The sequence below is a fragment of the Rhopalosiphum maidis genome, chromosome 4, assembly GCF_003676215.2.
Source record: "Rhopalosiphum maidis isolate BTI-1 chromosome 4, ASM367621v3, whole genome shotgun sequence".
NCBI classification, from domain to species: domain Eukaryota; kingdom Metazoa; phylum Arthropoda; class Insecta; order Hemiptera; family Aphididae; genus Rhopalosiphum; species Rhopalosiphum maidis.
Window position 1 is genome coordinate 50,194,843 of NC_040880.1, and position 14,107 is coordinate 50,208,949.

General features: G+C 29.8%; 1 protein-coding gene across 3 annotated transcripts; it reads right to left on the bottom strand.

The window, feature by feature from the left end:
• Positions 1–1,701: 1,701 nt before the first annotated feature.
• LOC113556768 (serine/threonine-protein kinase minibrain) lies at positions 1,702–13,540 on the bottom strand. 3 transcript variants are annotated; one of them, XM_026961907.1, is made up of 11 exons: positions 12,698–13,540; positions 12,258–12,479; positions 9,670–9,896; positions 8,945–9,175; positions 8,723–8,870; positions 8,370–8,656; positions 8,162–8,308; positions 7,833–8,093; positions 7,541–7,751; positions 5,277–5,641; positions 1,702–1,916 (listed from the first exon to the last, which is right to left on the bottom strand). In XM_026961907.1, the coding sequence occupies exons 2-11, from the start codon at positions 12,340–12,342 to the stop codon at positions 1,878–1,880; spliced, it is 2,001 nt and encodes a 666-aa protein (XP_026817708.1). In that variant the 5' UTR covers positions 12,343–12,479; positions 12,698–13,540; the 3' UTR covers positions 1,702–1,877. The 3 variants fall into 3 exon arrangements, with proteins under 3 accessions (XP_026817708.1, XP_026817707.1, XP_026817709.1); XM_026961908.1 differs by lacking the exon at positions 1,702–1,916 and adding an exon at positions 7,265–7,343 and having other exon boundaries at positions 5,502–5,641; XM_026961906.1 differs by lacking the exon at positions 1,702–1,916 and having other exon boundaries at positions 3,388–5,641; positions 12,698–13,538.
• Positions 13,541–14,107: the final 567 nt, after the last annotated feature.

The following is a 14,107-nucleotide window of genomic DNA, read 5'->3' on the forward strand; positions in this document are numbered from 1 at the left end:
GTTACATTGTTAGAAGTATTATGTCAAAAGTGGTGTGTGACTTGTATAAGTATGTTAATGGAAAATCAATTTGATCATAGTTATATAAATAATTTAACATTTACAAAGTCAGTTTAAAGTAAATTAATTAATGTTTCAAAATCAGTCATATTAATTGTACAACATTCGGAAAAAGCGTTCCAGGTTATTGTTGTCAAAGAAAACAAATTTTTTAATAATGTAAAACTAAATGTTATAGAATGTGCTAGAAGAAGTATACTAAGTAAAAATACATTTTTTTTCCTGGCACACACCCTATAAATGTTGTCTTAGGGACTCCTAGTCATGAATATATATTATTTTATTTAATTAGTAAAAGGTTTGTTAATATTAGAGTGAGCCATTTTGAAAAAGAATTTAATATAATATGTCGAGTACTTAAAAATAAATCTTCCTTAAGAACCAAGTTATCTAAATCAATATTATTTAAAAATTTGTAAATAATTCAAATTTGTATTTATTTTTTTTAATTATTTTTTTACATTTTATTATATATTTTATCTTGGTTATGAATATAATTTTTTTCTAGTATAATCATTTCTTTACTAATTTCTCTTTATAAATTAAAAATATTTCATATTAAAATATATCAATATAAATCCAACATCAAGATGAAAATGTTGATATCAAATTCGATCAGTTACGATCATTTTATTACTGTAAAACGTTAAGTTAAAGTTTACTAAAATCCAGCGTTAAGTAATGTGCATTTAAATAGTTTGCCATTCGGTGGTGGGGGTGTCGGTATTCGACACGGCTCGTTTTCTGTTACATTATGAACATATAGCGAATCGGCGCTCCAGTTGTTGTTATCTATCTCAGTGTGTAAATATTATTACTTAAGTTCTTATCAAATTTAAAACTCGGCGACGGCCTAACGGTCGATCGCAGACGATTTTATGGAAATCGATTCTCAAAGGTGAAGTATATATTTAGTAGATCTCTGCCAAAAGAAATTTGGTCATCTATGCTCTAACTTATATAATACTTAATGACCTATCTGCCACTTCAACGTGAAATATACATGTCACCACTGCGATTCTTTATCGAAATATAATATAATATTATAGGTTATAGGTAGTAGTATATATTTACAATGGCTTAATTACGGGGGGATTTGGGTGTCGTATCTCCCCCCCTCATGATCTTTATTTTTTTTTAAACTGATTAACTACAATTATTCATTGATTTAATAATAAATATGATTGTATATTATTGAATATTTTGTAATTATTTTTGTTTCTGTGTTACATGAGTACATACATTTATTGCACTGAAAAGAGACGCTTATGAAAAATGCAATTTTTTTGGGTAATAGGGTTGTAAAAACATTTCATCCACCCTGACAATCATGACTAAATTACGCCAATGTATACCCTATACATATTACGGTTTTTAAATGGAAGATAATTGTTTTTTTTTTTGCATTTTGTTAGTCTTACTCTCAATATATATGTATACTTAATATACATAACAAAATGAGCTAAGAACAATTTTGGAAAACCTCTTCTGACTTTATAATTTGAGTTTTATTAATTTACTCATGATTTGTTGATTAATACGTTTAATATTCATATAAATATATACCAATATGAAAATTAAAATTTATATGATATTATATAATAATTTATTTATTATAAATTATATTATTACATAGGTACTTCTTATTTCTAATTATTTACAAGATACATTGAGTTTTATTTATAAAATCACTGTATTCTCAAAACTGGTACATAATACATATATGTATATCCATGTTTTTCTGTTGTTTATTTTTCTAAGAATATCAAGTACAGAAAGGAATAACGATAGATGATACCATGCGGGATATAACGCCCTTATTGGAAAAGAGGCTGCATTCGAAATGATTCCCATACCTAAACAAACAATTGACGTCAAAATAATTAAAAATATCTTTCTTAATAATTACTGGTTGCTGATATTTTATGCGACACGTCTCAATTGATTATAGATAGGTAAGTACTTATTTTTTTCCGAACACATACAAATTGAGTCCCCCTAGATTTTTAAATTGCATATTTCAAATAGTTTTGAGTTGTACGTATTTTGATTTTTATATAATGCAATATTATTAATTTAAACAAATTGAATAAAATTAGATTAAAAATGTTCACATTTTTAGCCACATCATAAGACACAAACTAAATGGTGATGATCCATGGGTTTGTATACAATAGAAAGGAAAAACGAAATTGCTTTCAACATTTCAGAACCAATTCAGATATATATTTTTTGTAAAGGTACGGTTTCCTTGCAGCGTCCAGACGCCGCGTCTAGCGTCAACTACCGGTCTGGACATAGGTAAGCGTCTATGACGCTGTGCAGTTCCACTCTTTGACGCTGCAGGGAAACCGTACCTCGAAGGAACCCAGGAACCAATTGACGTTTCAGAAGCGTACACCGCAACGAACGTAGGACAACACGTAAGCAATGTGAGTACATGGTGAAAATAATTTTTCTAATTTTTGTTTTTGTTTGTTTTCTTTTCTTTTTTTAAACGCCGTATACATTTATAATACATATAAACAATAATGATAAAAAAAAAAATCATCTGTAAGGTAAATATGTTTCGTTTTCACGGTTACATATATCTCATTTTACTTAATAATATAATAATAATAAAATATGCTGACAGACAGACAATTAAACGATTAAAATTATTAAAAAAAAAAAAAAAAAAATATAGAAAATTCATATATAATGTATATATGTTAAAATCGTGAATTTTTGTGGGGAGACACGGGTCGAGTAGTAAAACTATATCTCATACATCATAATATATATATATATATAATAGTAGTTATACCTACTAATATTACTATTTAATATTTACTAATGATTTGGCTAAGTATATAATATATATATATACAGACACAATTGATATGGTGTACCTACTGACTTAAGCATACCTCCCACATTAATTGTCTCATGAGTTTGTGTATATGACATGAACATGTGTGTGAGTACAGACAACTGCAATTCACAACGATATTAAAGTAAATCAAATAAAGGCGGCGCGTTACAAGAAAAAAAAACAAAACAAAATGTAAAAATAAATAAAAACTTTTCCTATTTCATACATATAATATAATATTATAATTAGTATTTAAATATGAACATCTCACGTACAATATCTAAGTCTATATACACAACAGTCTTTAATAATAAAAAAAAAAGAAAAAAAATTATATAATATAATAAATCAAATTATATATATATATATATATATATATATATATATATATATATGTATATATACTTAATCTTAAAATTAATATATAATAAACGATCACCGTACAAAATGAACAAAATAATGTTTTAAGGATATTCCACCCTGTTCTATCACATATTATATTATTTCTTTCGTTTTTTTTTTTTTTTTTGTTGGTTAAAATTTATACACACGCGCCCGCGATACAAAAACGAAAAAAATACCTCGGTGGCCATGTCATTAAAATCAGCTAATAAATGTCGCTACATAACAATAGTCGCGTAAGAATAGTGTGTGTGTCTGCGTGTGTACGAAAGAGTGAGTAGAGCGTATCCGACAGCATCGTCAGACGATGAGTCGGGCATAGACTAGAAATTCGTTGGTCCAAACCACCGGTGTAAAATTATCCCGCATCCGGTATGCTACAAACATCCCGGTGCTTTTTTTTCACACAGATTTGAGCGAACGGATTTCTACAGGTACTCACTTTATATAATATTTATATTTTTAGACTTTAAGATTATCTAATACATCTAAATATAATGCAGACACACACACACACACACATACATCCCATATATATATATATATATATATATATATATATATATATATATATTTATTTATTTACACACCTTATGGCAGTGGAAACGCTTAAAAAATCATTGGGGTAACACTATAAGACTACCACGTGTGTTTATATATATATATTTATATATGTATATATGTATATTGTTTTAACAAAATATATAAGAATAAAAATATGCTAAACAGTCCAGGAAGACACAATAATAACGAAATCGTGTTAAAATACGTATAAGTACGTTTAGTCGTTATAAACGCAGGCCATTTTTATCTTATGCAAGTTATCGGTTCTTTTAAACGAATAATAATTATAATATTAATAATAAAAAATTATATACATACGGTCAGTCGTGTTTTTGAAAGTCTAAGACAATAATAATATAGAACAAATCGATGCGCACCAGTTGTTAAACGTTAGTCGAACATAAACTGTTGACATACGTCGTTGTGACTTTAATTGTACAGACGAATTCTCTCGTTGTGTGTGCATACCGTCGTTGCATAATTTTAAATTGCAATGGTTTAGAGATGATAAAAAATGATGAACCCCGCCGATAGAGTTCACAGCAAAAGCACCAAAACATTAATACAGAATAATGTTTTCTCTGCAGTTAAAATTTATGAAAAATACTTATTGTATTTCCATTAAAGATGTATTTTTTATCGATTATAATATTGTATTGTGTGTGTATAAATGTATGATACACGGAGTGATTATTTTAAACCTAAATTTGATTTGTCCGATAAGGATGTAATAAAAATTAATTTCAATAACCAAATTGATATAATAAATTAATTAAAAAAAAATAATAATAAATAAATGAAATAATTTATATTTAGTTTTTTTATGATAATTTATTATACAAATACTGTATATGCGTTAGTGGGTACTATATCACTTTAAAATAGGGTTTAAATCAATCGTAAGTAAATATTAAGACATAATTTCAAAATTAATTTGTCTGTATTAGTATTTAAAATTACAAAATGATTTGAGGTAGTTTTAAAGGTTATCCGCGTACACATGAAGATAAAAATGGCGATTGGCAAGTTTATAAAAATACGTAATTAACTAATTATACATTATTGTATCAGATAAAAAATATTTGTCATTTTATTTTGTTTTAATTTAATCTAATAAACCTGTTGAAATAAAGTTATAGTTAAATTCTTTAAGGATTTTGTTTAGAAAAAAAAACAAAACAAAAACAATGTCAATGGAAACAATAAAATTGAATTTCTGACACTACTCAGCACAGATACCTACTATCACCTGAATTTAAAAATTATACTCTTTCCCATTAAATTAATCACAGTTATTCGATTTTTACATTGAAAACAAGTATAAATCATCCCTTCAACATTTTATACGATTTGATCATGTTATATTTATTGCTACAGGACTTTGACCTATACATACCCCAATCATGTCATCTTGTTCTTGTTTAGTTCGATTGGAATGGGAAGTTGGTACCCGTGCAACAGGTTGTTGTACTGGTGGTGGTGGTGGGTGATTATGCAATGAATGCAATGAGCGTGGAGGTTGCGATTGTATTGGTTGATACGGGTGATGTTGTGGATGTAGGAACGGCAAAGAGGTGGGTCGACAGTGAACCAAAGCACCGACAGCAGATGCTGGGTTCATTGGGTAAACTGTAGTATGATGAGGCAGATGGTGTCTAGCCATTGGTGCCGTTTGGTAACCGTGATACATAGAAGCGATCGGTGGAGGGTCGCAATCCATTGTAGTTCTACCTCGGCACTGGTCTGATCGCAATCTTATTGCTAAAAAAAAATAAACTAATTAGATTAAGAATTTACTTATTATTATTAATATAATTACTAAACAAAATAATTTAAAGGCAATAAAAACTTAACAAAAATGCTTTAACACCAAACAAGCAATAGTACTATGATAAATCAGTGCAAATACAATGGAAGTATTAAACCTGAATAAATAGGACAAATTAATAGTTATTTTCTTTTTAATTTCAAAAATTAAAAACAAAATAATTTTTAATTAAATTTTACTACTGTGGATTATAGTCATAAATGTTGTTTACAAACAAATGAAAAAAATCCTTTTAGGTTATGTACTTCAAAAAAATAATTTAAAACCAATATAAGAAATATCATATTTTTACATTCCATAACATTTTTAATGTAAATAATATAAATACTTCATAACTAAAATAATTAACTAATATTTTTTATAAACAATACACTTATGTATGTGTTTAACAAAAAAACTCATAGCTAAAAATAAATAATACCAAATTAATGTAGTTATGTAATAAAATAAAATAAATTAATAAACTGAAAATAATATATTTCTTAATTTTCAATAGATAACTTTAATCAATTTATTGCATTTTTTTTATTTAAGTTAATGTTAAATATGCATATAATAAATTATAATATTAGAAACTATTTAATTAAATACACATTTTAACAATGAAACCTCAATTAATATCATTTAGTTTTATATTAACTATGAAAATAAGTAATTAATTTAAACAAAAATATAACGTAAAATTTTCTTTCGACCAGTTTAACCATATTTAAATAAGGCCAAAAAACATATTTATATAATTTGTTTATAACAAATAAAAAGTAACCAAGTGAAAATTTTAAAATTGTATAACTTCATATTCTTAATTTTTCTTTCATTTAGCTATTATTTGCTTGACAGGGACAATTTACTTTAAGTTTTTAAAATGCTTAAAAAATTAACTACTTAGTATGATTTGGTAAAATAATATTAACTTTAATGCATTTTTTCTTTTAAGTAACTTTAAAGTAAAATAAATATTGTTATTTCAAATAAATGCAAAAACTTAACAATACATTTTTTTAATAAAGGATTTACAAAACTGTATAATGTATGTACATTAGATTTTAATTGCCATGAACTAAAAAAATTCTTATTAAGAAATTAGTTAAAATATGTGTAATCCACGGTTATCTACAAGCAGATAACTGTGATTTAATTTAAACAATTAAGTATTAGCTTCATACAAATTGTAGATATGTTTTAAATGTTTTAATACATGGTATATGTTTTTTCCCTCTAAAATAATTCTTAGGTTCAATACTAGTATACAATTTGTCTATAAAAATAATGTATGAATTTCAACTACAGAAAACATGATTATAATCTAACAACTTTAAAAAAAAAATTTAATTAAAAATGGTAAAAACCTACTACTAAGATAGTACCGTGCTCAAAAAAAGCAAAATGATTTTTCTATCAAATTATGATTCATATTATTAAAAATTCAAATTCAATGTTATGTGTGTGTATTTACATTCATATAATATATAATTCAATAATTAATGTTATTACTCAAAATTACATAATATTATTTACACAAACAACACACGTCACATTATTAAGATTTGACTTACACTTTTTTTGAAATCTAATACGTTGACCCAAAGTTTAGCAATAGTCATCGAGCGTAAAAATGTGTAGGGAAAGTGTTTCCTTCAAGGTAAGCAAAAAAAAAAAAAAATAAAAATAATAATAATAACAATTAAAATAATAAAAGTACATACATAAATATTTAGTCTTAAAAATATCACTTATAATGTCTATAATTTTGTTTTGTTTTCACTGTTAAGATTTAATAAAAACATAGACATATCCTTAACATAAATTAAATATTAATTAGGCATTCTTACCAGATGATTGCACATTAGTGTCCCCTAGATTATTACTAGGTAAACTATTAAATGGTGGACTAGCACCTAAGCTGTGTAGTCCAGCTTGAGCGATACCACTAGCTGTATTAGTACCCTCTTCAGAAGTTCGCTTGAAGAAGTTGTGTTGCAAAGCATAATATGGTGTAATTCGAGTTTTTGGATCATAATCCAGCATTCGTACTATAAGATCCTAGATAATTGTATACATTATATTTTAGAATATGTCAAACAGTTTTATGATTGAATTAATTATTAAAAACAGTAGTCTTACTTTGAATTTAAGGTAGTCAGACACTGAATGTCCTGGTTCACCTAAACGCCTAGCGTATGGACCTCCTGTTTCGACGCCTAATATATCATGTAATCGTCGACCACCTGGATTTCTATACTTTTTGGCATCTTTAGGTTTTTTTAAAGTGTATGAATCAACACCAGGCATTTTATCAAAATATTTGTGAGCTTTCTGTGCCTGATCGAGTATATGTTTGGGTGGCATTCCAAGAACTTCAATGATTTTATTCATCTGATCCACCTGAAAAATAAAATATAATTAAATAAGATTTTATTATTAATGTAATTTGGATTTGTAATAAAACATACTTCATTTGTTCCACTAAATAATGGTTCACCAGTATGCATTTCTACTAATATGCATCCTAAACTCCACATGTCAATAGCTAAATCATATGGTATACCAAGTAAAACTTCTGGTGAACGGTAAAAACGAGATTGAATATATTGATATATCTGTAATAAATAAGTTGAACATTAACATTTTAGAAGGGAAAATGTAATTAGTGTAACTAACTCTTTGGCCGAGCTGACAAGATGAGCCAAAGTCTACTATTTTAATAGCTGATCTTTTAGGATTGCACAACAATATGTTTTCTGGTTTTAGATCACAATGTATGATGGACAGGTCCGGTGTGGACAGGAACAATAGAGCCGTGCACAGTTGAGCAGCAAATTTACGTGTAAGATTTAAAGAAACACCTTTAAAATTAGTGTTCCTAATCAAATCATACAAGTTATAAGATAATAACTCAAACACCAGGCACAGATGATTACGCCACATGAAATGACGCTTGAGTTTAACTGTAAATAATTATTATTGTCCATTTTATTTACTGAACCACAAATTCTTATATATTTTTCACATACCAATATAGTATTTGTTGTCAACATCAGCTCTATTCATCATTTCTAATAGTCTTACTTCAATTTGAGCTTGATTTAGGAATGGTTTTTTGTTCTTTATTATTTTAATTGCTACATAACAATCTTCTTCCTCATCACGAGCCTTAACAACCTAAGTAAATAAAAATAAAAATTGATTTTCTTTTCTTTAACTGCCATAAATGTTTACCAAATAATACGACTCACTTGTCCAAATGACCCTTTGCCTAGCAAGGAAATGATTTCATAGCGATCCAAAAACTTTTCACCACTTCTAATTATATAATCATGGTTGTCATCATCATGACCATCATTATACACTCTTCTTTCTTTTTTATTGGCTACAGGCCCCTCAACGGGGGCCCCATTATTTTGAGGTTGACTACTTAATCCAACTGCTCCACCACCAGCTCTTTTCTTTTTCTTAGCATAATAGACCTAAATTAATAAAAAAAAAAAAATAATAAATTAAGTGAACATAGTTAATAAATATAAAATAAAACATACAAAATTAATTAATTGTTTAAACATGTAGATTTTATTGTATTCCACTAAAATATAGATTAAAAACACATTAAGCATTAGTTATTAAAATGATTTTGATAATGAAATGTAATACAAAGCAATCATTATTTATAGTAAGTGTTATCTTAATATTTAAAACCTGGTTACTATGATTAAATAACTGGCCTTTGACATTTTAAAATTGAACACATTATGTAAGCCATATGAAAATACGCACTTCATAAATAGTATTGGAATGAAAAAATATTGTTTTAATCAAAAAAGAATACACATTATCTAAGAAACCACTTATATTTTAGCATAGTTCAACAAAATGAAAAATGTATTATATTACTATTTTTGTAGATAGCTTAATGTTAAAAATCTACAAACAATAATTTTAGATGAAATAATGGTTGAAATTGTACCTCATTAATAAACTTATAAGTTTTGATTAAATCCACTGAAAGCTTTCTCAGTGGAGCTGATGATGGATCTCGAAAATGAGGCGGTATTCTTGCTTGCATGGCATGGATATCAGCATGCACTGGAGCAACACCGCCAACCATTGGTAATTGGTCTTCAGCAACAAGTCTTCCATACAAGGGACCACCACCAAAACCAAAGTTACTGTCTTGAGATCCTTGGCCATGATCTTGATAAAATAATAATAAAGTATAACAACATTGCAAACATAAAGGTAGTACTCAAGCAATTATTTAAATTTGTCTAAAAGCATTAACAAATTCTTATAAATATTTTCTAAGAACTATCAATGGTAAAAGTAAAGGTACCAAATTTAATTAATAAGCATTATTCTAAGAAATTAATAGTAAGTTATCCTTGAGTAACATTTATTTTATACTATTATTATTTAATACAGGATACTATTCACTAACATTAATTTGATATTGTTCTAAAACTAGTATCCTTAATGTTGATCATTAAACAATTCTTTAAATAATAGGAAGAAAAATAATGTACAGAGCAAGGCCACAACACTAAGATTAACCTGGCTGTTAAATGATTGATTTATTTTTAATTAGCTACTTGTAGTAGGTATCTGTTGTACAATAAATAATTAAAATAAACTATTATCTAATTGCACTTGCAGTTAAAATAATTCCAAATTATACTTATTGGAGTGATCATTGTTTCAAGTTCATAGTAATCGAGTACATTTTAAATTGTTAAAAAATTAAATAAGTTTTCTAAATTAATAACATATAATATATATACATAGTACAATCTTCTCCAAGTAGAATTTGGAATTCAAAACGTGTAGACTGATTAACAAAACTCTATAAATAGTTTCAACAGTACAGCAAATCTATTTTTAGTTTATGTCATCTAATCCCCAACCATATGCCTGCCAGTGAATTGATTAAAATATGCAAGTAAGGAAATCCATTTTAAATAATTAATTGATATTGATCGATAATCTAAATTTTGATCCACTTAATATTCAAATGATATGTTTAAACAAGGTAAATAAATAGATAAATATTCTTCAATATTGCGTGTATATCAAGCATAGACAATGAAATACTTTACACCAATTTATCACTTATAAAACATATATGTATATCATACATAACAGGTAATTTGAATTAATTTTTAATACAAGTCACATACAACTGTAGTATACACAAATACTTTAAAGCAATTCATGTATGGTTGTCCAAAAATTCGTTTAAAAACCATACAACAGTTTTAAATGGGGTTTTAAATAATAAGATGAATAAAGTTGATCTTAGCAACTATAAATTTCATAACACCAGCAACATTGAATAAGGCCAATAGAAGCAAACCAAAACCATATACACACAGACGACTGAGTTCTAGTCAAATACCATTTGACTTTTTAAAAATAAAAATATAAATTACCAGTAGAACTAACCAAATAACTAGGTATTATTATATTATTATACTTTATGTTACTTGTTTATTCATGTATTTAACTATAAATTTATTAATTTAGTTCCTATTGATAGTTTCAGTTGTTTTGTAAATTGGGACCATACATAATGGCTAATGCACAATGAAAAATAAAATAAGTTATACTGGATTGTCTGAATGAAACTAGTAACATCCTATACATCTATAAAGACAGTTAAATAACCGTAATAAGTATCAACCAATTCACAAATATTTTCAATTTATTATTCAACATTATTTTTTAAATCATTCAATAGTTATTTCAACTTTTCTTTGATATACTATAAAATAAACTTTTCATATAAGCACCTGTACAATTTTCTGGGGGTATTTCCTATCATACCAAGCAATAAAGTAGATATACAGACAGTTACTGAATTCCATTTATAATTTATAGTTACTCACATACAGAACACATTAATATTTTATGACGGTGACTAGTCTAATTTATTTGTACATAAATACCTAAATACTAATTAACTCACTTTTTGGTGAACAGGAATTTAAAAAGATTTTTCATCATACACTGATACCTACTATTCCTAACAGGAAAAGCATTTAAACAAAAATGGAGAAGAAATTGAGCACCTAGCATGAGGAGGATGTCAATGAAAACAGAAAACAAATTATTGCATCACACAATAGTTAATGTGAATGTTTAAAATGTAATCTATAGTTAATAGTAGTTGGATAATTGATTATCCATTTCTCGCAAATAAATCTTAAAATGGATATACAAAAATTGAATTATAAAAGATAAGCGGCATTTGTTTTAAATAATAAAAATCCAATTCGATTATCAAAACAGTTGTCTAAACATATGGTGATGCATAGAGAATTCATTTTATTCAAATGTAGGCAATCATTCAAGGACGCTTCGAACATCTGGTAAAAAAAATCGTTTCAAAACACTTAAACACTAATTCAGCTGAAGACACAGTGACATGACAAAGGTTGTCAGGGCAATATCTAAATATTAACCGCAATTAGCTTAAAATCAATGTCAGTCAGTTTTAATAAAAATCTCAAATGATCTGCGAATAACATTACTAAATGTTGATAGCAGCGTAACACTTACTTTTATTTTTCTGCTTTTCGACCATCATGAACGGCTCATGCTTGTGCCAACTATCCGCTTGCTTGGCTCCATTGCTGCCATCCATATCTCAATCGGTAGCCGGCAACGCGTTGCCGGGTTTTCAGGAACACCGTCCATGCAAACGCATTGTGTCACAATGGTAGTCGATCAACAATACGGTTGAGGTAGGGGCTGGGTGTGCTGTCAACAATTGGCTAGACTCTGGACAAAAAAAAAAAAAAAAAGCTTGATAATATAAATAACGAAACTTAACTCGTGGACGACAGTGGCAAACGGACAGCGTCCAGCCTGTGAGATGACGAGACTTTTCGTGACCCAATAACCCGCTACACTCGCTGTCAAACACCCGTGTCGTGTGACGGACAGGAGGGGTCAAAGCTCGTCAACAATAACAATACGGCGTGCCAGTGTACACTTACACGATCGAAGTGACGGTCACCGAGTGTGCTGGACGGACACTCACAAACGCCCGTGGCCGTGGTCGCGGCCGCTGTGGCTGACGGACACCACTAGGCACGGCTGCTGACCAGCGTAAAGCGCGCCGTTGCGACGGCGGTGGGCATATGCCCTTTTTAGGCGGTATCGTACGTCGCCCGGCGATAACGCGACATCGTCACGTAACGACGACGGCGTGTCTTACAGCATGCACGTACGACACGATATCGTCAGTCGACCCTGTCGTTGCCGGCCGGAGTGTCCGACTGCTATCGTTGTTGTATCGGCGACGATTGGAACAACAAACGCACGGGAAACAGCGACGACGAGGACCGCGAAACGATTCACCACCGTGCGAACGAACGTCGACGGCCAACGACAACCGTAACCGTAGTAGCACTACACCAGTAGTTACGGAGATGCGGCACGCGACGATTCGGCATAATATTTTAAAACGATATATTAATGGACATATTTCATACAACCCAACGATGTCGTTGTTTATTATATTATATTGTGATGATGACGATGACGATGATGACAGCGACGACGACGACGACGACGACGACGACGACGACGACGACGACGATGAAAAACCGTGAAACGGGAATAGAAGAGAAGAAAAAACGTTTACACAATTTTTATGTATTTATATTAAATCGAATGACCGCGAGTCGCGACACGACGTGCGCGGGGCGATACGATTTTTTATTTTAATTTTCAATCGTTTTTATATAATAGTAATAATAATAATAAATAAATAATAACAAATAATAATATACGACGCGTTATCGCCGACTGCCGAGTGCTAACACAGTAACACACGAAACGCACGCACGCACAGACACGGTGGCCGCCGCGTATATAAATTGCAGTCTATATAGTCGGTGGTGGTCTGTGGACGGACGGGTGGCGGCGGTTGCGTCGTATGCTCGTGGTACTTATAGTCTCGTACCACTGTACTTCTGCACTACTGTACCACACTACCACCGCCGATTGAGACGACGGTGGTCGACCGCCCGCTACACGCGCGGCATATTTGTCCTGGCGACTCGTCAGCACACCGTACAAATTTTAAAAATATTAAGTGTCTTTGTCACGAACTCGCAACTTGAGTATTGCGATTGTCGTCCCGTCACAGCTACGATACGAAGATAATCGTATTTTTAGACTAAAAGGGATTGTCCTGTTAAATGCTGTTGGGACTCGGGAAGGCTTTCTCTACGCATCCCGTCAGGGGTGAGGGGATTTTCGTCCCACGACTGGTGGCAGTGTGGCTGTGGCACTGTCCCAGATGCATCACGGCGTCAATCGTTAAAACGGCTAACGCCGTTGGTCGGTCGTGCCGTCGGACCGCTCGACCGCACCAATGGAGTACGCCGTTCGATACTTCG